The 22,935-nt window shown below is 44.7% G+C and overlaps 1 protein-coding gene across 1 annotated transcript in view; it reads left to right on the top strand.

The window, feature by feature from the left end:
- The window catches only part of NUP160 (nucleoporin 160), a 1,498,284-nt gene that overhangs the window by 947,960 nt on the left and 527,389 nt on the right, over nucleotides 1-22,935 (top strand). The window contains exon 22 of the mRNA XM_044082750.1: nucleotides 14,275-14,434. Coding sequence (XP_043938685.1) covers nucleotides 14,275-14,434 — 160 coding nt within the window. The remainder of the gene's footprint in view (nucleotides 1-14,274; nucleotides 14,435-22,935) is intronic.

A 22,935-nucleotide genomic window follows, 5' to 3' on the forward strand; every position in this document is an offset into this window, starting at 1 on the left:
ATGTTGACTCCCCCGAGTCTGTCACATCGGATACCGACTTAGAGGAGTCGGAAGGGTCCCCAAGATCCCCCTCTGAAGATGTCTCTTTCTCAGACGTCCTTGAGATGCTTAGGCAGAGGGGGAACTGGACTGCCCTAAGCCCTTCCGAGGATTAGTCTGTATTCCTGGATGCATTTGGATCCCGACCTTCCACCTCCTGGGTGTCTCCGCCTTTCGACCCACTGATGTCTGTGGTGGCTCAGAAGGCGTGGATGGCTCCAGACACCGTGGAACCGACCCCTAGAAGACCTGCCAAATTCATTACTGCACCGCAGGACAAACAGTTCTTGACCAGAGGTGTCCCAGTTGATGCCATGGTGGTAGCGGCGGCCACAAAGAAGGAGTTGGCTGAAACTTCATCTGTCCATCCCCATAACAAGGAGTCCAGGACAATGGACAGATATGATGAGCGGATGTTCTCTTCAGCGACCGTTTCCATGCGGTCCCTGAAATACCTGTGCCACTTTACCCGTCTTCAGAGGGATCTCCTGAAGGAGCTTGGAGATACCCTCCAAGATCCATCAGCTGAGGGGACCCAGGCTAAGGCAGCCTCCCAGCTGGTGACTCTTAATTCAGTGGTAAACTCCTCCATGAGGCTCATTTCGTATGCAGCTGATGGTGCAAGTAGAACCGCAGGCACAGGCGTGGCCCTAAGGAGGCACGCTTGGATGAGGGTATGTAACTTTGCGGAACCTTTCAGAGCGTCTTTCACCAACACCCCTTTTGATGGTTCCTCTCTCTTTGGATCACAGGTGAAAGATACCCTTACCAGGTGTGAGCAGGAAGGCAAGACTCTCTGCCGTAGGAGTCCGTTTTTCCACTCCTTCCAGACCATATCCTAAGGGTCAGAAGAGTGGAAAGATGTGGTTCCGGAAATCCCAGGGAGCCTTGCCGGAGACAAGTGGTGAGTTCCCATCCAGGGGCAGAGGAGGGAACAATAACAGACGCCGCCCTCGTGGCAGAGGGGGTCCGCAAAATCAGGGCAGCAGTGAATCTTTCTCTGAGAAGTCCTTCCAGCATCCCTGAAGGGTTGCCCGGCTGCCCACCTCTGGAGGCAGTCGGGGGAAGATTATCGCTGTACCCAAGAGCCTGGCAAGACAATAACACAAGACAAATGGGTACAGTCCATCATATCCAGAGGCTACAGAAATCCCTTCGTTCGTACCCCCCTTAAGGTCAAACAAGTCCCTTCCAGATGTTCCACCCAATCTAAGGGACCAAGCAGTGCAAGAGGTCTCAAATCTGCTAAGAAAAAGGGCCATCCAGCAAGTCCCAGCAGACCAACAAGGATCCGGAATTTACTCAAGGTTCTTTTTGGTACCAAAAAAGACAGGGGACTGGAGACCCATTCTGGATCTCATTAGACTGAATCGGGTGGGGGGGGGGGCATTATCAGGGCAGAACAATCCCAAGGCACCTGCCAACCTCACGAGTACCATCTGCACACAAATGTCTTGGAGATTAGGGCCATGCTCTTAGCGTTGCAGGCTCTTCAGAACTCTCTTCGTACCGGGACCATTGCAATTCAAACGGACAATATGTCTGTAGTGTGGTACATCAGCAAGCAGGGCGGAACCAGGTCCTACCCCCTATGTCGAGAAGCACTCGGACTCTGGCAGTGGGTGATCTCTTCCCAACGGTTTCTGATTGCAACGCACATCCCTGGGAGGTCCAACGTCATAGCAGACAGACTGAGCAGAGCAATTCTCATGCCTCACGAGTGGTCTCTGAACCAGGTAGTTACGGACCAAATCTTCTGCAAATGGGGCCAACCTTGCTGCGACCTTTTTGCAACTCCCTTCAACAGCAAGTGCAGCAATTTCTTCTCTCTCCTTCCACTTCCCGGGCATTCCCCCAGAGACGCTCTAGTCCACGATTGGCCTCAGGGACTTCTTTATGCATTCCCTCCTTTTCCCCTAATCCCAAAGCTAATTCAGAAAGCTACCGTATTATGTTGCAAAATGATCCTCATTGCTCCTTACTGGCCTCGACAAATATGGTTCCCGTTCCTGCATCGCTGTCTTCTCGAGCAGCCTTGGACTCTGGACCTAGTTCCAGACCTCCTGATTCATCAGTCGGGCAGGCTGCACCAATCCCTACGCTCTTTCCAGCTCACGGCTTGGTTGCTCCACTTCCAACTTTAGCCAGGCTTCCAGTTATCTCCCCCTCGTGTGATGACAAAATGATTTCGCGCACAAAGTCTACGACTAGAAAAACTTATGCTAGTAAGTGGAAACGTTTTTCTTCTTGGGCAGAGGCTAAAAGTATAGACCCCTTTTCAGCCCCTGTACACTACATTTTGGAATTTCTTGTGGAACTCTTCCATGCTGGGTCCGCTTCCGCTACAATTAGAGTTCAGTTAGCTGCAATTTCAAATTTTCACATTGGCCTGTCGGGAAAACAATATCATGTCTCATAAGCTGTGTAAAGCTTTTCTCAAAGGAACCACTCTGCTCAGGCCCCCAGTGAGAGATCCTCCACCACCGTGGGATTTAAATTTGATTTTAGCTTCTCTAATTTTGCCCCCTTTCGAACCTGCAGCTTCTTGTTCATTGAAGTTCTTATCTTGGAAAACCCTTTTTCTGGTAGCTATTACTTCAGCCAGAAGAGTTTAGGAACTACAGGCTCTTTCTATCTGTCCCCCATACCTCGTGTTCCACAATGACAGGGTTGCTCTTAGGACTAATCCGTCCTTCCTTCCTAAGGTCTCTTCAGAGAGTAACTTTAATCAGTCCATAGACCTTCCTGTGTTTTTCCCCTAACCACTTCAACAGGGCGGAATATAAGTTGCATCATTTAGATGTTCACAGGCAGCTATGCTTTTATTTGCATAGAACCAAGGACATTAGAGAATCAGATCAACTTTTCCTTTCTTATGCAGTAGGTAAACAAGGTCTTCCGGTCTCCAAGGTAACCTTATCTAGGTGGTTGACCTCTATCATCACATTCATATATCAACTGAGGAATAAAGAATTGCCAGTTAAACCAAAAGGTCACTCCACCAGAGCTTTAGCTACTTCGGTGGCCTTTCAGGCTAGGTTGCCCATGGAATCTATTTGTGCTGCGGCTACATGGGCCAGCCCACATACTTTCATTTCACATTACAAGTTGGATTTGGTTTCCAGGAGCAGAGCTGATTTTGGTTCCACTGTTCTGAAGAGTCTTTTCCGATGAGCCACCCAGGAGTTTAGGTGCTAGGAACGCTGTCCCAACCAGCAAGAATGAAGGCAAGATAGACAACTTAACATAAAGAAGTTATGTACCTACCATAACGTTCCATGTTAGTTGTCTTCTTCTCGCCTTCTTTCTTGCATCCCACCCTCCATCCCCCTATCCTAGTGGACCGAGAAGAGTTGTTCATGATTTTTCGCTGGCTGAGTCTTCTCTGGCTATTCCTTTCTGACTAGTAGTCTCTCCAGTAGGATTTATGCATTCTAGGATAGGATTCCTTTATTATTATGTCTGCAGTTAGACTTACCAAACGAGATCTGGGTATCTAGCGCCAGGCATCATGGGATATAGGGGGGCCTCGAGCCAGTAAGCAGCTCTCCAGCTTTTGAAGATGGCCGAGTCGGAGCTGAGGATCGGCTCAGAACCCAACCAGCAAGAAAGAAGGCGAGAAAGACAACTAACCTGGAACGTTATGGTAGGAACATAACTTATTTTTTTCCATCAATTAAATATATTTTTTTATTTTATATTATGTTGATATGTTAACTAATCTATTATCTACTATAAATTTCTTTAAAATTAAATGAAATCAATTTTTTATTCATTTTACAGTTATAGGACGTTCTTTTGTCACATCTCCAAAATTTTATTGTCTGATCGTGGTTGTTCATAGGTTGGTACTAGGCTATCAGCCCTAGGGCCTATACAAGCTTAGCAATAACAATTCCCTGGCTATTTCTTCACACACTATTTACTTCCTTGGACCCCTGTCTAGCAGGGCGACTGCTGTAATCCCCTGGATGAATTTCCTTTCTCCCATTCAGTCATCAAGGTTCCTTTTGAAGAGGGCCAAAGAGGCGCTATGCTTGATATGTATGGGCAGTCTATTCCAGAGTCTGGGGAATCTCTGGGTCAGGAACCTATCCCTCCAGCATGTTTTGTTTATTGTGATGGCAAGGTTTAGATCCCTGGAGCGTGTGGCTCTGAGTTAAGTGTAGCATGTCCTGCAGCTCTGGGTTTGACATGGCCTTGTATGTTAAGCAGAGATGGCCTCTGAGTAGACTATATGCGACAGAGTATAGCTGGAGTTTTTTTAAGCCGGTCAGCATAGGGCATTTGCCTTAGGCCTGTGGTTCTTTTAGTGAGGTATTTCTGCGGCTTTTCCAGTTGTTGCAGATGTCTTGAGAGGTACATACTAAACGGGCATTGTATTCTATAATGGGTCTAATGAGGGATGAGTACAGTGGGACAATGACCTCCTTTTTTCTGGATGAAAAGCCCTTAGTGATGAGGTCTGCCACATAGAAGGATTTCCTGACTGTTGTGGCGATGTGGTTATCAAAGGTGAGACCACTGTCCACCTGTGTCCCCAAGTCTCTTATCACACTTTCGTTGTTTAGTATACTGCCACTTATGTGGTAATTCATGGGTACATGTTTTTTTCCCAAAGGGGATAACTGTACATTTCTTGGCATTGAGCTTGGGCCCATGGCTCTGGCATCAAGCATCTGTTTCTGTAAGGCCCTTTTGTAGAGTATCCACATCATTTGGGGATTCAGTAATGGCTCCCAGTTTGCAGTCATCTGCAAATTTTATTAGCCAGTGTCCCTTAGTGTTGGCCTGTCCTTCAGAGAAGTAGATGCCAAACAAGAGCGGTCCCAGGACTGAACCCTGAGGTACTCCACTTGTCTGGAGCTGGATTTGGAGTCAGCTACTTTTACAGTGTGAGTTCAGTCAGTAAGCCAGTTGGCAACCCATCGAGTGACGTAGGGATTAATGCCCAGCATAGTAAGTCTATGATTCCAGAGTATGGGATGGTGTCACAGGCCTTGGCAAGGTCCAGATAGGCTGTGTGGACCACCTTACCCTCATCCACGGCTGTAGAGACTGATTCGAAGAAGTCAGTCAGGTTCAAGAGACAAGATCGGCCCTTCACGAACCCAACCGGGTGGGGTCCAGTGTTTGAAGGTTTCCAATATCATTGTTTATAAGTTCCATGGCCTTGCAGATCAGGCTTGAAAGACTGATGGGGCGGTAGTTCCCAGGATCCAAGGTGGATCCCCCCTTGTGGAGTGGGATAACTCTAGCTGTGCACCACTCAATGGGCATGAAGCCTGAGGTGAGGCTATGATTAAACATGACACTTAGGTGAGGTGCCAGTTCATTTTGTAGTTCATGTAATACACAGCCCGGGATGTCATCTGGTCCCATGGATGCTGTATTCTTAGCTTTGGAGAGTGCATTTTTTACCTATGTGGCATAAGATCTGATCCCATAACACTCAAAATTTATTCGTAGTGTGCCTGGGGCAGAATTCCTTAAAACAGGAATATGAAATCTGCAAATGTTTTGGTTCGAGTACTGCAAAATCACAAAAAATTATTTTGAAGAGGCTGCTTCCTTGTGGATGAAAAAAAGACCAGAAATGAGGGAAAGAAGAATGGTGAAGAGGAAATTTGAGGAGGCTAAAATTAGTAGAAGGCCTGTTTCCCCAAAAGCCCCCTTGATGGAGGCTTCACCAGTGTAAGTCATCCACCTCCTACATTACAAACTTCTCTTTCAGGGCCTCCCAGCTGTAAGTAACCATTGCTCAGAATCTTTCTCAGGATGAATGGGGAAGCCTTTCTTTGGAGGAGGGGTTGTCAAGATTCTTAGATTCTCATCCATGTTCCACCCTTTCGTTAAGGTCAGCATGGTTGGTCAGGAACCCTTCAGCCCATATTGATGTGGGCCTTAGTCAAAAGCCAAATTGAGTTGAGTATCCTTTTGTCCCCATCTGTATTGAGGGTGGGCACAGAACTAATGCTTTCTACTTCTCAAGCTCCTTCCCCAGGCTTGGGTTCAGCACTGTTAGTATCAGAGCTGAGGATGTTTCTTGCATTTTCTGTATTGGCACCTTTGATTTTTCCATCAGCTGGACAGCAGTTCCTTCAATGTAATAACTACTAGGCACCATGGTTTTATGGGTCAAGACCTCCATGCTTAGTTTAGATTCTGTGCCCTCAGGACCATTTTCTGTGTCGGGAGTCTTATGTTAGACTTAGAAGTGCTGAATCCAACCTCAGTGTTGGTTGTGCCATTGTGGCCAAGCACACATGCATCCACTTTTGGAGTGGTGCAGGTGACGTGAGAGCTGGCATGCACAAAATTGGTGTAAAGTTCTTGGAGAAGATCACTAATTAGCTGCAGTTTGGTGCCTTGGATTCAGAATCCTGGAGAAAAGTTATTGTGAAACATCCAAGATCCTTTCCAGTGAGGGGATGCCCCTTCTTAGTTCACTGGGATGAGTTCACTGTTTGTGTTCTTGCGAAGAGGATGTATAAACAGAGACACCTGGACTCTCTAGCACAGTCACTTACCTCAGGTACAAATCTCAATGGAATGGGGAGATTACCCAAAGTCCTCTTCAGAAGACCTCGTATTTGGGGAAGATATTGTAATTAATAAGGTAAAGGGGATATTTGCCTGTAGACCTGCCTTCTCTGATGAGGACATAAAGCCTTTCAGACAACTCATCTTTATCTTGGGTGGTTCCTGCTATGGACAGCATGATAGACCTGCACATAGAGCAGGTGTGGTGAAAACCCAATATGTCTGAGCCTATACCTAGTAAGCTAAGTAAGATCCTCCATCCAACCAAGAATGGACTTTATTAGAGTAAGGCCCTTCGTTGTAGTTTCAGTTGTGGTAGTGGTTGCTGTGAAAATCCTGCAGTTCTACTGTATAGAGATTCTTGAGCTGTGGACCACTTGGATGTGTACCTTTGCATCAGGCAGTGTGTTGGGGCTGTCATCTGCCTGATGTTCATGATCTGTTATCAGTGAAAGCTCATGGAAGAGACTCAGCTTGTTGAAAAGGTTACATGCCAGCAATATTCTGTGTCATTTCAAGTTGCAGGTGATAATGCAGAACCATGTGTCGCTCTTCCTGAGAATCATTCAGGCTTTAGATAAAGGAGCAGTAAAAGCTACTTGGACAGGCATTACTATCAAATAGCATGCCTGGCTGGCACACTGAGTTTCTGGAGAAGTGTAGGGCAACCTTTACCATACTTCTTTTGATGAGTCAGCACATTTGGGACCCAATGAGAAGGAAAAGTTGCTCAGTTGAACAGCAGGGAAAAGTTTGGTTGCTGGGGTCAAATTTTTAGATGCTGAAAGGACCTTTGCCAGAATCAAAAGGGCACAGAGAATTTGTAGTACTGGAAATCCCAACAGTGAACTTCTGAACAATGTTCAGGTAGGAGTTCACATAGACAGGGGGAATATATTCAGTGGACACAAGCCACGAGGCAGAGGTGGTGTATAGAATCATGGAGTCTGTGTTCCCCCAAGGACCAGCAGCTGCACTCCTGAGGGCTTACAAATGGGTAAGGGATATGAAATCCAGAGTCTATACAGTATCCTTTTTGGAGGTGGCCAGGCTGGTGATGCACACTGTCGGGTGTATCACCCTGTCATAAGGAAGCTAGCTTCTTTAAAAGATAACCATCCAAGAGGTCCTGCCAGATCATTGTGTGCCTGGAGTTTACTCCATATTCTTTTTAGTTCCAGAAAGTACAAAGGACCTCAGACCAGTTATGGATCTTAGTGACCTAAGTCTCTGTATGAAGAAAAACAAATTCTATAAGGTGGCAGTGTGATCTATACTCCCTTTTATATGGGAAGGAAATTGAGTATGCTATTTAGACTTTTAGGATGCCTTTCCCACACTCAAAACTGCTAAGACTTCCAGTAAGTCTCTGCTTTTCTGCATATGAGTTTTTATTTGTAGTTAAGAGCCCTTACTTCTGGGTCAAAAACTGCTCCCAGTGCAGAGATTACAGCTCACATGAGGTTCAGAGAAATCTAAATATTCCCATAACTGGGCAACTAGATCATAGTCTCTACCACAGGAAAGTAATTAATAATAGCAAGGAAGTACTTAACAACGTTGTGTTGATTCTTGGGGAATATCACTGAAGAATGCAAAGTCTCAGCTGGAACCTTCACAAACCTTTTTTTTTTTATAGGTTTGACACACAATGTGCACTAGCATGTCTCACTTGAAGACATAGTAGTTGCATTGTAGTCTACCGTTAAACTTTTGTTGCATCACCATGCACCATCTGCTTTTCTGGTTCTTAGGGTCTTAGACCCCATGGCAGCAATAATTCCTTTCATTCATTTAGCAAGATATTGCATGAGAGTACAGCCATGGATCCTCCAAGTGCAGAGGTCTCTGCTAGGACGACCCATGGGTTAAATGATTCCATTGTCCTAAGCATCCTTTATACATCTGTAGTAGTGGCTTCGTCTCGCCCATCTGGTCAGAGGATGTCCTTTTGCTCCTTCACTCCCCTCCATCGCAGTCACTATGGAGGCATCTTCCCTGAGGGGGGGAATTGTTTAGGGCAAATTGTCCAAAGATGTAGACCGAACAGAAGGCAAGTTTGCACTTCAGTGCTCTGAAAGTTAGTGGTCCTCCAAGCATTGCACACCTTTAAAGACTTGCTCCACAAGGGTGCAGTAGCTATGCCCATGGCAGTTTGTCAGTATTGTGGTATATCAGCTGACAGGGAAGAACAAGATCAAACCCTTTCTGCTGGAAGGCCATGAGTATTAGGAAATGGGTGATACTGCTGCTGATGCCTCATAAGTGGTCCCTCAATCCTCTTGTAGCATAGATGATATTAGTCAGTACGAGAAGTCTTGATGGGAACCCCTTTGTGTCCTTATCTGATACAAAGTGCAGCAGCTTCTTTTCTTTCATTCCCTTCGCATGGACAGATGCATCTCCCCAGGGATGTTTTTGTTCATAAGTGATTGTAGGGGCTTTATTATGCCTTTCTGCCCCTGCCCTCATAACGAGATTTTTTTGCAGAAAACAGTTGTGTTGATCTACAGTAAAACTCATAGCTCCTTTTGGGCTTCAGCTGGCATGGTACACCCTGCTTTGGCCCCATGTCAGGAAGATGCTCTTCTGGCGCCATTTCCAGAACTTTTGTCGCATCTCTCTGGCAAGCTTTATCCAACCATTCACTCAGTCAGATTGACTGTATGGTTTCAAGAGTTTCCATGATGGACATCAACCCCAGCATGTCCTTCAATGGTGGTCCAGATTTTTAGTATGCCACAAAAGCCTTCTACCACAAAAAATATAATGGTAAATGGAAGAATTTTTCAGTTTGGTCCAAAGAAAGATTTGGATCCCTTTGCAGCTTCTATTCTATCAACTCCTCTGTTTCGGACTTCCTTTTTGATTCATGTGCAGTTTATCCAGTACAAGTTCATCTTACAGCCATATCCAACTTTCATCAAAGATTCAACTCCACATGATTTGTGACTCAGTCTGTGAAGCCATTTTACAAGAGATTTTTTTGACTACTTTTAAAGATAGCTTTCACCCATGAGGCCTCAGTTTTGTTCCATCCCATTCAGGTGAACTCTTAGGTACCTAGAATGGAAGTCATTTCTCGTGGTTATTACATCAGTAAGGAGAGTTTTAGAACTGCAGGCTCTTTAATGTAGACCTCCTTATTTATTTTTTTCTTTTTTCTCATAAGAATAGGTCTCCCTCTGAACTAATCCATATTTTAGGTAGCTTCTGAATTTAACTTCTGTCTGTGTATCAGCTTGCCATTATTTTTCCCACAATGTTCAAATAGAACTTCCACGAAGTGACCTCCCAAACCTCTTGTATCAGAGGCACATGGGATATATGCAAATGATCCTTATGAACATCCGGTGTTTCGTCTAGTTGGCGATTCTGAATGGCCATTACTTATTTCATCATTTTAATGGACAACTTCAGGCCAATGCAGCCAAACCCAACTAGCTGTGGATATGCATATTGCGGCCTTATGACCTCATCAACACAGCACAAACAGAGAGAAGTTGCCCATTTAGAACGACGAAACAAGTCATGGGCATTCAGAACCACCGGTTAGCTGAAACACCTGATGTTCTTATGGATCATTTGCGTATATCCCATGTGCCCCTAATACAAGAGGTTTGGGAGGTCACTCGGTGGAAGTTCTAGCTTTGCTGGAACTTTCATTTTGCTTTTACTGATTGTTTTTTCTGTGACTTTCTCACTCATTGTTTTAGTTTGTTGTTAGGGATATTTTTGCAGTGACTTTAATGATAATGGACATAGGTTCATAGGGTGGTGCTAGGCTATTGGCCCCAAAGCCTATGCAAGCCTAGCCATAACAATTCCCTGGAAATTTCTTCCCACAATATTTACTTCTCTGGGCCCCTGTCTAGCAGGGCGACTGACATGATCCCCAGGGTGAATTTCCTATCTCCCATCCAATCATCAAGGTTCCTTTTGAAGAGGGCCAATGAGGCGCTCTGCTTGACATGTATAGGCAGTCTATTCCAGAGTATGGGGAGTCTCTGGGTCAGGAACCTATCCCTCCAGCATGTTTTGTTCATTGTGATGATAAGGTTTAGATCCCCGGAGCGTGTGGCTCTGAGGGATTGGGATTTCTGTAAGTGGAGCATGTCCAACAGCTCAGGGTTTGACATGGCCTTGTATGTTAAGCAGAGATCGCCTCTGAGCAGACGATATGCCACAGAGTATAGCTGGAGTTTTTTTAGACTGTCAGCATATGGCATCTGCTTTAAGCCTGTGATTCTTTTAGTGAGGTATTTTTGTGGCCTTTCCAGCTGTTGCAGATGTCTTGTGAGGTACATGCCAAATGGGACATTATACTCTATAATGGGGTCTAATGAGGGATGAGTACAGTGGGACAATGACCTCTTTTTTTCTGGATGAAAAGCCCTTCGTGATGAGGCGTGCCACATAGAAGGATTTCCTGACTGTTGTGGCGATGTGGTTATCAAAAGTGAGACCACTGTCCACTTGTGTCCCTAAGTCTCTCATCACATTTTCGATGTTTAGTGTCCTGCCACCTATGTGGTAGTTCATGGGTACATGTTTTTTTCCAAAGGGGATAACTATACATTTCTTGGTATTAAGCTTGAGCCCATGGCTCTGGCACCAGGCATCTGTTTCTGTAAGGCCCTTTTGTAGAATATCCACATCATTTGGGGATTCTATAATGGCTCCCAGTTTGCAGTCATCTGCAAACTTTGTTAGCCAGAGTCCCTTAGTGTTGGCTTGTACTTCAGAGAAGTAGATGCCAAACAAGAGTGGTCCCAGTACTGAACCCTGAGGTACTCCACTTGTCTGGAGCTGGATTCGGAGTCTGCTACTTTTACAGTCTGGGTTTTGTCAGTAAGCCAGTTGGCAACCCATCGAGTGTCATAGGGATTTATGCCCAGCTTAGTAAGTTTATCTATGATTCCAGAGTGGGGGGTGGTGTCAAAGGCCTTGGCGAGGTCCAGCTAGGCTGTGTGGACCGCCTTATCCTCGTCCACAGCTCTGGAGACTGATTCGAAGAAGTCAGTCAGATTCAGGAGACAAGATCAGCCCTTCACAAACCCAAACTGGGTGGGGTCCAGTGTTTGAAGGTTGCCAATGTCTTTGTTTATAAGTTCCATGATAATGCATTCCATGCCCTTGCAGATCAGGCTTGTCATCAGCTGGGTTTAACAGCCCTGTGTTTCTAATGCATAGTGAAACACTCTGCTTGTGCTGTGCTGATGAGGTCATAAGGCCGAAATATGCATGTACACAGCTAGTGGGGTTTGGCTGCATTGGCCTGAAGTTGTCCATTAAAACGAAACAAGTCATGGGCATTCAGAATCGCCAGTTAACTGAAACACCTGATGTTCATAAAGATCATTTGTATGTATCTCATGTGCCTCTGATACAAGAGCTTTGGGAGGTTACTTGGTGGAAGTTTTAGCTTTGCTGGAGCTTTCATTTTGTTTTTACTGATTTGTTTTTCCAGTGACCTTCTCACTCATTGTTTTACAATGTTCAAATAGAGAAGAGTATGCAATACATTTAATAACTGTTTGTAGGCAGCTGAGCTTCTACCAACAATGTGACTTGAAAATGTGACTTGTTGTTCATTTCAATAAGCTGGGTCAGAATAGTGTCTAAACAGCACTGTCCCGATGGCTGTCAGAGTGCATCACCTTCTTGTGTACTGCTAACAGCAAAACCCTTCCTGGAAAGTCTAAATCACATTCTGCTAGGGCTATGACCAATTCTTCCACCATCTAGATTTCCTCTGTGTATGATGTGGTCTGCTGTCATGCAAGTTTCACTGCATACTTCTGCAAGACACTGTAAGAAGGATGTGACCTCTAAATCCAGGTCTTCCTTTGATGCCACCGTACTTAGTGGTTTTCTGTCATGATGCTACCCAAGATGTTTAGATGGGGACTTGGTCCGTCAATATGGAAGCGAAAGGCCTGAGTGATGTAAGATGTTAAAGCTATGTAGTTACCATAATGATGGATCATTTTTATCCATGTCTGTCCATTTAAACAATCCTGCCTTACTTTCCCCATCCAAACTATCACTCTCTCATACTCCAGATGGAACGTCTTAACCTCGCCTGAGGCCTTCTTAGTGTGTTACAGTTATTAAACCTAGGCTGCTCTTAGGATACTTCTGTAGTTCCTTTAAGTCCCCAGCTGAGTACAGCAGTTTTTCTCTAGAGAAGATAGGGTAGCTAGTGTCATTTTGGAAGCTTAAGAGGAGGGTAGAGTTTTGGGAGATGTGCAGATGCAGATTCCGTGCCACCTACTGCAACCAGTCCTTCAGTACTGAAGTGGATGAACATGGATAATGAAGTTCTGTTATGGTAAATGCACAACTTTTGTTTCAGCCCCTTTGTATCAAGGTGAAACAGCATGACTTTTGTTAGGCAAATCCTTTCCAGGTATATTGTTGACCGCACTATCTTTTGCCAGCTCCATGACCAAGTTTCAGTATATGAATGATCACTCAAGTGTGATCACCAAGTATCTTAAAACTTTAAAACTGTGACAATTATAAATTGGTATTATATTCGTAAAGCATTTTTGGAAGGGGTTTCATCACCCCACTACCACCACACACATGCACACCTCTTCCTACTATTCAGATGTACTAACTGCAAGGCTGGGCTTTCATGCAGAAAAGTAATATCTCCAAATTACTGCAGTCTGTAAACACAGATTGCACAGTAGAATGCTGATTAAAAATGACCTTCATTTAATCCTGACACCTTCTCATCATTGCCATGCAACTCAGCAGTTAGGAATGTAGCTGCCTGAGGCCACTTTGCCAGATGCATAGCTGCTTTTAGTGCTTTGTCTCCGCTGTAGACTTATGTTCTCTGTCATGCAATCATTAGATCAGACCACTGACTTGCATTACTTCAACCATGTGTGCAAGATCTGAGCCTCCTTTAGTACTTTGCAACTTTAGGAGTAAACATTCTTAACCTTCTCTCATTATCTTATGACTGCCTCCTTCCATGGTCTTTTTCTTGGAATTCAGCTTAAATGTATGCCTACCAGTGAGGTTTCCTGATGTCAGATTCTTATTTTGCAGTTGCTGTCTGATGGTACCTTCCTCCATGAGTTAGTCACCCTTTTGATTAACCTTCTGTGCTTGAATGACCCCTCCACTTGTGTGGTTGCTGTAGATGTTCTTACAAATCAAGCTAGATGATATTTGTATATCTTTGAAACAGAGAAGAAGTCAGATCATGATGAACCTTTCTTGATCTGGGTGAATTGTGCCTACATATAATGGTTGGGGTGAAGCGGTGGGCTTAGGAGCTTAGCATGCAACAGCATAGATTGTGCACATCCAACAGTGATAGAACATCAGAGTAAAAGGACTAAATTGGAACAAATGAATGAACCTAGTTGTAGACTCGGCAAAGAGGGTCCATCTCACATATCAACTGATGCAATAAAAGTATATCTGATATTAACAGTAGGTGTTAATAACTTGTTACTAATATCAGGTGTTACTCCGTTATTCTTTGTGGTAGGTAGGTTAGTGCATAACTTTCGTAGCGAAACACTGTATTGTTTTTTTATTATTGCTGTTTTTGTTATACATCTCAAATTAATCTACAAGAAACCTTTTTAATCCTGTTGAATTTTTTTCGTGTTTCATTAACCACTGTTTTTTTTTTTTTTTTTTTTTTTTTTTTTTTTTTGTCAGCATCTGGCCCACAGACAGTTGTAGAACTGTTTTTCCAGAATGTTGCCCGAAAGCAGATAATTTCTCAGCTGTTCTCCCAGACCGGTGCCACACCTGAACAGATGACACTTAACTTTCCTGAAGTGATCACTGCAGTTATCAGCTACCTTATGCAACATCTGTATCCTTTAGTGAAAAGTAATGGTTGTGCTGTCATTTATGTCATTGGTTCATTGTTGTTGGCACTCTGCAATGCATTTCCATTAAACACTGGTGGTTGAGGTTCACATGCAGCTTTCAGCTCTATTCAGCAGATGGATAAAGTCCTTACTGCACTCCAGATAAACCAGGTTTGACCAGCAACGCAGGCGCTGGAGAGATTGGATTGAGGGAGATGAAAATGAGCTTCTAACACCAGCTCACCCATCCTGTAAGGAGGGAGGCAGGCAAGGCTTGCTGCAGTAGGAGCATTGAGGCAGATAAGCTCGGCTCTGCAAGTGGTATGCTGCTTGGTCAGGAAGTTGCACAAGAATGAAAACAAGCATACACTTCCCGTAAGCAGCAGTATCATGCTTCACCAATGAGTCTCTCACTAACCCTGGATGTGAGTTGGGTTGAGCCCTGAAGAGACTAAGATGGTTTCAGTACACTCTGTGAACAAGGAGATGAGCTGATGCCATCTGATAAGTCTACTGTAAGGGGGGGGGGGGGGGGGGGCAAAAATAAAAAAAGGTTCACTTGCAGCCCCAGGGAGATGGTGGAGGCCTTGTGGAAATACGCAGTCCAACTGATAGCCATTTTGCCCTCATGTGAATCTGAGTAACGCTATGCTAAACACAGAAACCTGATCTCAACCACGATGTAAGCATATGGCAAGCAGAATTTCAGTCAATAATCCAAAAAGTAGGTCAGTAGACGTAGTAATTGTATAAAAAGTCTTCTTTAATCTAAAACACAGTGGGTAAAGGTTTTTTTTTTGAATCTGAGTAACACAGTGCCAGCTTCTGTGTTCACTTCATATGCTCTTTAAATTTGGAGAAAAATTAATTATCCTCTTTAAGAAAAATTGTGATTTCGTATACCTTGAATCTGTTAGATGCGTCTTCGTTGTGACCTTATTACATGTTTTTTATCTTTAAAGGTGTATTTAAAGTTTTATTTCTCTCTTGGCGGTTAACTTTTAGTTCTTTCTGTCGAGCTTAGTACTGTTTAATATTTTTGTCAATGTATTGTGTGTTATGTGTTCAGCATGCTTTCCTTAAAAATGTAAGTAGTCCTTCCGTGCTTTGGTTCTGTTGTAGGGTTATATTTTCTGTGAATTACTGATGTGCTTTGGGTTCCTCTTGATTTGAATGAGTTGTGAAGTTAATGCACCATTTGCATCTCTTGTAATCTTTTTTTTTTATTTTTTTCTCTTTCTCATTTGAAATGCAAAAACTAGAATGCTTGACCTGTTCATAGGCCCTCCTTATGTCTTGCTATATCAGAGATTGGAGCTTTCTCTTCTTGGAGTGCTACTGAAGCCATATTCTTTTAATACAGTCAGAACCCCATTGATCATCATATAGAGAAGCTTCGTCATTAGAATTTAGATAGGTTACAGTTAGAGGCTTCCCTGGGTTGTTGGCAGTATATTTCTGGAAGTCACTTTCATATTTTGCTCTGACGTTGCACAAGCCACATTTTGTTATGCTGGGCTGCCTGCAAACATGCTCCCTGCCTAAAGTCATGCCTATGTTTTGCCCTGATTGTAAAATGCCATCTTACCAGCCATATGAAGATTTTTTTATCTTGGGTGGTCTAACCCCTCCCTGACACACATGCTTAAAATGCGAGGGTTTTTTTTGCCCCCTTGTACTAACAGTACTACTACATAAGACACCCACAGCCCAAAAAAAAAAAAAACACTAAATGTATCACAGAACCTTGCCCTTAGTATAACCCTGACCTAGAAACACTTGTATACCTACGCACGAGTGCGCGCACGCACGCACACACACACACACACACACACACACACACAATCTTTCACCTTTCCTGGCATTTATTGATATTGTAGCAGGCATATACTTGCACGTACATAACACCAAAGCTTTCAGTGTATCTGAAAGCTCTGGCATTAGAAAGATCCCTGGTTACTTTCATCCATACCCTACTCGCACTCGAAAGGAACAGTCATTGTTCCTACTTTCAGCACTTCTGTCAATATATAGTATATCCAATCAATTGAAAAAGACAGCAGTAAACTCTGATTAAAAGCACATTTGACAGAGTTCACTGTAACCATAGGTACATAGATGTGTGTGTTGTCATAAATATATGTGTGTGTGTGTGTATGTGTGTATATATATATATATATATATATATATATATGTGTGTGTGTATATATATATATATATATATATATATATATATATATATATATATATATACATACACACACTCACACACACACACATAAATAGAAGCTTAATTTTGCATAGCATAAGTTATTTTCATTGAATGTATTTTTTATCTGTATTCATTAGTTGACAATCCAAAATCAGTGATCCTCTTCATTGAGTCTACAGTTGGCTTTATTCCTCCTTCATTCTACAGTAGTTTCACATTTTTCTCAGAACCTTCCACAGCTGGAGCATGGTGGGAGCATATATGCCATCTGCTGGTGTGTATCATGACATGGTGCACTGTAGGAATACTGCATCTAGTCCACAAGCCCTTCATTTCTCATCTGCCATTTACACACTTTCAATCTCAGTCCAACTGTTTGACTTAAAAATGACTGCTTTTGATGTGTGAAACAAAAAAGTTCGAGTGGCCCAGGACCCACACTGACCCTGTGTGCTGCCTTTAAGAGGAGCACACTTTTTAGCACTGCCCCAAGTGCTGTTGATTTAAGCGAGCTTCAGACAGATATAGAAGAGAAGTTTCTAGCCTGTATTTATAACCTGAGAGCATCCGATATGCAGCCCCATATCTTCGCCAAAGCATAATCAGAAAGCTTACATGGAGCCAGATAGTGGTCACACCTTCCTAGAGACAAGTACAATTTTGAGATGGACTTTGGGTCCCTGCATGTCATATGTAGAGACGGTGACTGCAGTCATAAAATTAAACGATGCTTTTTGGAAAGAAAACTATGACAAATGTGTATAAGATTTTTAGAGAGCAAAAAATTATTGTCCGCAAAGGTCTATATTGTCAAAACTGTGGCTTTTCTGCTTGTAATCTTTGGCTGTGAGAGTAGGGCTGTAAACAAAGCTGTATGCTGGAAACTGATGCTTTAAAGAAATCTTTTGCAAATTCTCCAGACTGCAAGAAGATCGAATCAGTCGAAAATTAAGGAAGTGAATTCTGTTTGTTCTTTGGAAAACCTTATAGTAAATGTAATACTTAGAAACTTTGGCCAAATTCTTTGAAGATGAGACTGAGTAGAGAAAACACTGATATTGGTAAAGGTTGAACACAAAGGAAGAGCAAAAAAAAAAAAAAAAAAAAAGAGAGAAAGGCAGAGGATAAGGTGGATAGACAGCATTGTCAAAGTAACAAATGTGAATTTGCATAAACGTAAAAAATCTGATGTTAAGTTGTCCATCTCGCCTTCATTCTTGCTGGTTGGGTTTGGAGCCGATCCTCAGCTCCAACTCGGCCATCTTCAAAAGCTCGAGAGTAGCATACTGGCTCGAGGCCACCCCATATCCCATGATGCCTGGCACTAGATACCCAGATCTCATTTGCCGCTTCTGCTGCGAGGTTGTCTTACTGGCTCAGGTCGTATATTTTCATTATTTACTCGTTTTTTTTTTTTTTTTTTTTACAAAAATTTATAGTTGTTAGTGTAGATCGTTTATACTAGTTAACCTTTATATATAGATATATATATATATATATATATATATATATATATATATATATACATACACATACACACACTTGTAGTATCTAGTATTCTTTCTTAACCTTCCCCAGTCCCTTCAGAAAACTCGTTTTAGAGTTTTCCTCTCCCCTTCCTGTCTTAGGTAGCCGTTTAAATTAGAGACTAACCTTTTAAGTTTTAACTCTTACTTAGTTTTGTTTAACTGTATATATACACAATATTGTCAGTTTTCTTGGCTGTGTTTTGGGTGTCTTAACTGTGTGTGTGGTAGTAGTAGTTACATCCTAATTTCTTTAGTGTGTTGTCCTTGGTTTTTCTATTCCTTTTCAGGGATGTCCAAGGATAGTAAGGTGTCTGGATTCAAGAAGTGTGACTCATGCTGTCAGAAGATGTCTCTGACTGATGGTCACACTTCTTGTGTCTATTGTCTCTGCACCGTGCACCTGCAGGACTCTTGTTCGGTTTGCCATGCTTTCAGCCCAAGAGTCCTGCAGGAGCCTAAAAATAAGTTAATCCTGCGTGGATTACTTAAACAGGATTCACCGGCTAAGACAAAGCCCGTGAAGGCCTCTAAGCCACCTAAATCTTCGGCTCCCAGTTCGGAGCCGTCTATGGGTGAAGCTGTTCCTTCAGCCTCGGTTCCGGCCGGAACCGATTTACCTATCTCCCAGTCGGTTCCGACTGTCCCTTGGAAGCCGATGGGGAGTCGAAAGAGATCTAGGTCTCCCTCCCTGGAGTCTATACACTCTGCTCCGAGGTCTCCTCTGCTCCACTCGGAGCACAGTCATCGGTCCTACTCTTCTCGGTCCTCAAGACTATCCGATCATGACATGGAGAAAGTGGTCAGTAGGCTGTTAAAATCGCAGGCCCTAGCAAAAATGTTGTCCAGCCCCCCTCATCAGGTGTCTGCTCCGTCCATATCTGCAGTTATTCCTCCTCCGACTCCTTCCTTGAGCTCGGAGCCCGGAGTTCGTTGGGGTTCGGGTTGTGGAACCGTCTGAACCGATACCTTCTGCTTCAGTTCTGTCGTCTGCTCTGATCACTTCTTTGGTACCGTCCTTGGAAGGGTCTGGGCGCCGAGACTCCCTCGTCGGCTCCGAGGGGGTGAATGGCATCGGTCCCTTGTCCGACCCCATTCTCCCTCTCGGAACTTTGGCGTAAGTGAGCTCGGCTCCTACATCAGCTTCGGAGCCGTCCCCCTCGGTGCGGAGAGGATTTCAGTCTCTTCGGAACCGGAACCTTCTTTGCATCCGAGCAGGGATGCCTTCGAGGTCATGAGGAGTGTGCTGGCCCTGAGTCAGCCCCACAATCATCCCCACCGGCTCCTCCCACTATGGTGCCTGCATCTGCCTCTGTCCCTCCTCCAGACCCCAAGCGTGGGGAACCAACGCTCCAGGGCACCCCCTTGGGTGTATCTTCCTCTTCCGAGGCCTCCGCTGATCATTCAGAGGAACCACCTTGTAAGAGGAAATGCAAGAGGAAGCATGTTGACTCCCCTGAGTCTGTCACGTCAGATACCGACTTGGAGGATTTGGAAGGGGTCCCCGAGATCCCCCTCTGAAGATGTCTCCTTCGACATCCTTGAGATGCTTAGTCAGAGGGGGAACTGGACTACCCTAAGCCCCTCCGAGGATGAGTCTGTATTCCTGGATGCGTTTGGATCCCGCCCTTCCACCTCCTGGGTGTCTCCGCCTTTCAACCCACTGATGTCCGTGGTGGCTCGGAAGGCATAGTCAGCTCCAGACACAGTGGAACCCACCCCCAGAAGACCAGCTAAATTCATAACGGCACCACAGGATAAACAGTTTTTGACCAAAGGTGTCCCTGTTGATGCCATGGTGGTAGCGGTGGCCACAAAGGAGGAGTTGGCTGAAACTTCATCTGTCCATCCCCCTAATGAGGAGTCCAGGACGATGGATAGATATGGGAAGCGGATGTTCTCTTCAGCGACCTTTTCTATGAGGTCTCTGAATTATTTGTGCCACTTTACCCGCCTTCAAAGGGATCTCCTTAAAGAGCTTGGAGATACCTTCAAGATCCATCAGCTGAGGGGGCCCGGGCTAAGACAGCCTCCCAGCTGGCGACTCTTAATTCAGTGAACTCCTCCATGAGGCTCATTTCTTACGCAGCCGATGGTGCGAGTAGAGCCGCAGGCACAGATGTTGCTCTGAGGAGACATGCTTGGATGTGGCTATGTAACTTCGCGGAACCTTTCAGAGCGTCTTTCACCAACACCCGCTTTGATGGTTCCTCTCTTTTTGGATCACAGGTGAAGGACACCCTTACCAGGTGTGAACAGGAAGGCAAGACTCTCTCTGCCGTGGGAGTTCGTTTTACCACTCCTTCCAGACCATATCCCAAGGGTCAGAAGAGTGGAAAGATGTGGTTCCGGAAATCTCAGGGAGCCTTGCCGGACACATGTGGTGAGTTCCCATCCAGGGGCAGAGGAGGGAACAATAATAGACGCCGCCCTCGTGGCAGAGGGGGTCCGCAAAACCAGGGCAGCAGAGAATCCTTCTCTGAGAAGCCCTCCCACCATCCCTGAAGGGTTGCCCGACTGCCCACCTCCGGAGGCAGTCGGGGGAAGATTATCGCTGTACCCAAGAGCCTGGTAAGACATAACACAAGACAAATGGGTACAGTCAGTTATATCCGGAGGCTACAGAATACCCTTTGTTTGCACTCCCGTAGTGTCAAACAAGTCCCTTCCAGATGTTCTACCCAATCTAAAGGATCAAGCAGTACAAGAAATTTCAGAACTGCTAAGAAAAAGGGCCATCCAGCAAGTCCCAGCAGACCAGCAAGGATCCCGAATTTACTCAAGGTTCTTTTTGGTACCAAAAAGGACAGGGGACTGGAGACCCATTCTGGATCTCAGCAGACCGAACAGGTCTGTGCAAAGAACCAAGTTTCGGATGGTCATGCTTCAGTCCATTATGCCCTTTCTGGGTCAGGACAATTGGATGTGCTCTATAGATCTTCAGGATGCGTACTACCACGTCAAAATGGACAGACGCTCCAGAAGTTGCCTTCGCTTCCGGCTGGGAGCCAGCCATTACCAGTTCAGAGCTCTGCCCTTTTGTCTCACCACAGCCCCCAGGGTGTTCACCAAATGTATGGCAGTAGTTACCGCTCACCTGAGATGACAAGGATTCCAGGTGTTTCCATATCTAGACGACTGGCTCCTTACTGCTACCACCAGTTATCACTTTCTGCGAGCCAGAAGACTACACTATCGAGACTTGCTCCAGACTAGGTATCTCAATAAATTTCAAAAAGTCTACATTGTCGCCCTGTCAGTCTATCACCTTTATAGGCGCAAATTTAAATACAAAAGACATGTCAGCGAGCCTTCCACCAGACAGGGTATTAGTGATTCGTCAACATGTACAGGTCTTATTAGCATGCAAGAGAATTCAAGCCAGGTTCGTCCTCCAAACTCTAGGTCTTATGGCAGCAGCGATCATACTTGTTCCTCTAGCTCGTTTTCACATGAGGATCCTCCAGTGGCTGCTTTTCACACAATGGTCCTTCCAGCAGCTTCCTATATCTCACATGATCATGATCACAGAAGCATGAAAAAAGCACCTTGCATGGTGGATGGTCTCCACATCAGTACCCGTAGGCAGACCATTTGTACTCCCTCCACCCCAGTTGCTACGGTTACCATGGACGCTTTCCTGATCGGTTGGGGGGGGCATTATCAGGGCAGGACAGTCCAAGGCACCTGGCAACCTCACGAGTACCACCTGCATATAAACGTCTTGGAGATGAGGGCTGTGCTTCTAGCATTGCAAGCTCTTCAGGACTCTCTTCCTACCGGGACCATTGCAATTTAAATGGACAATATGTCAGTAGTGTGATACATCAACAAGTAGGGCGGATCCAAGTCCTACCCCCTATGTCAAGAAGCAGTCAGACTCTGGCAGTGGGCGATCTCTTCCCAATGGTTTCTGATCGCAAGGCACATCCCTGTGAAGACAATGTCATAGCAGACAGGCTGAGCAGAGCAATTCTCATGCCTCACGAGTGGTCTCTGAATCAAGTAGTTGTGGACCAAATATTCCGCAAATGGGGCTAGCCTTGCTGCGACCTTTTTGCCACCCCCTTCAACAGCAAGTGCAACAAATTCTTCTCTCTCCTTCCACTTCCCGGACATTCCCCCAGAGATGCTCTAGTCCACGATTGGCCTCAGGGACTTCTTTATGCATTCCCTCCGTTTCCCCTTATTCCAAAACTGATACAGAAAGCTACCGTTTTGGGCTGCAGAATGATCCTCATTGCTCCTTACTGGCCTCAACAAATATGGTTCCCATTCCTGCATCATCTCCTCGAACAGCCTTGGACTCTGGACCCAGTTCCAGACCTTCTGATCCATCAATCGGGCGGGCTGCACCAATCTCTGCAATCTCTCCAGCTCACTGCTTGGTTGCTCCACTTCCAACCTTAGCCAGGCTTCCAGATATCTCCCAGTCTGTGCGGGAAATTATTTGATCATCGCACAAGTGTACCACTAGGAAAACTTACGCTAGTAAGTGGAAACGTGTTTCTTCCTGGGCAGAAACTAAGAGTATAAACCCCTTTTCAGCCCCTATACACCACATTTTGGATTTTCTTGTGGAACTCTTTCATTTCTGGGTCCACTTCTGCTACAATTAGAGTTCAGTTAGCTGCAATTTCAGATTTTCACATTGGCCTGTCGGGAAATATCATGTCGCATAAGCTATATAGAGCCTTTCTCAAAGGGACCACTCTGCTCAGGCCTCCAGTGAAAGATCCTCCACCTCCGTAGGATCTAAATTTGA

The sequence above is a fragment of the Protopterus annectens genome, chromosome 9.part0 (genome assembly GCF_019279795.1).
Source record: "Protopterus annectens isolate FY-2018-M chromosome 9.part0, PAN1.0, whole genome shotgun sequence".
NCBI classification, from domain to species: domain Eukaryota; kingdom Metazoa; phylum Chordata; order Ceratodontiformes; family Protopteridae; genus Protopterus; species Protopterus annectens.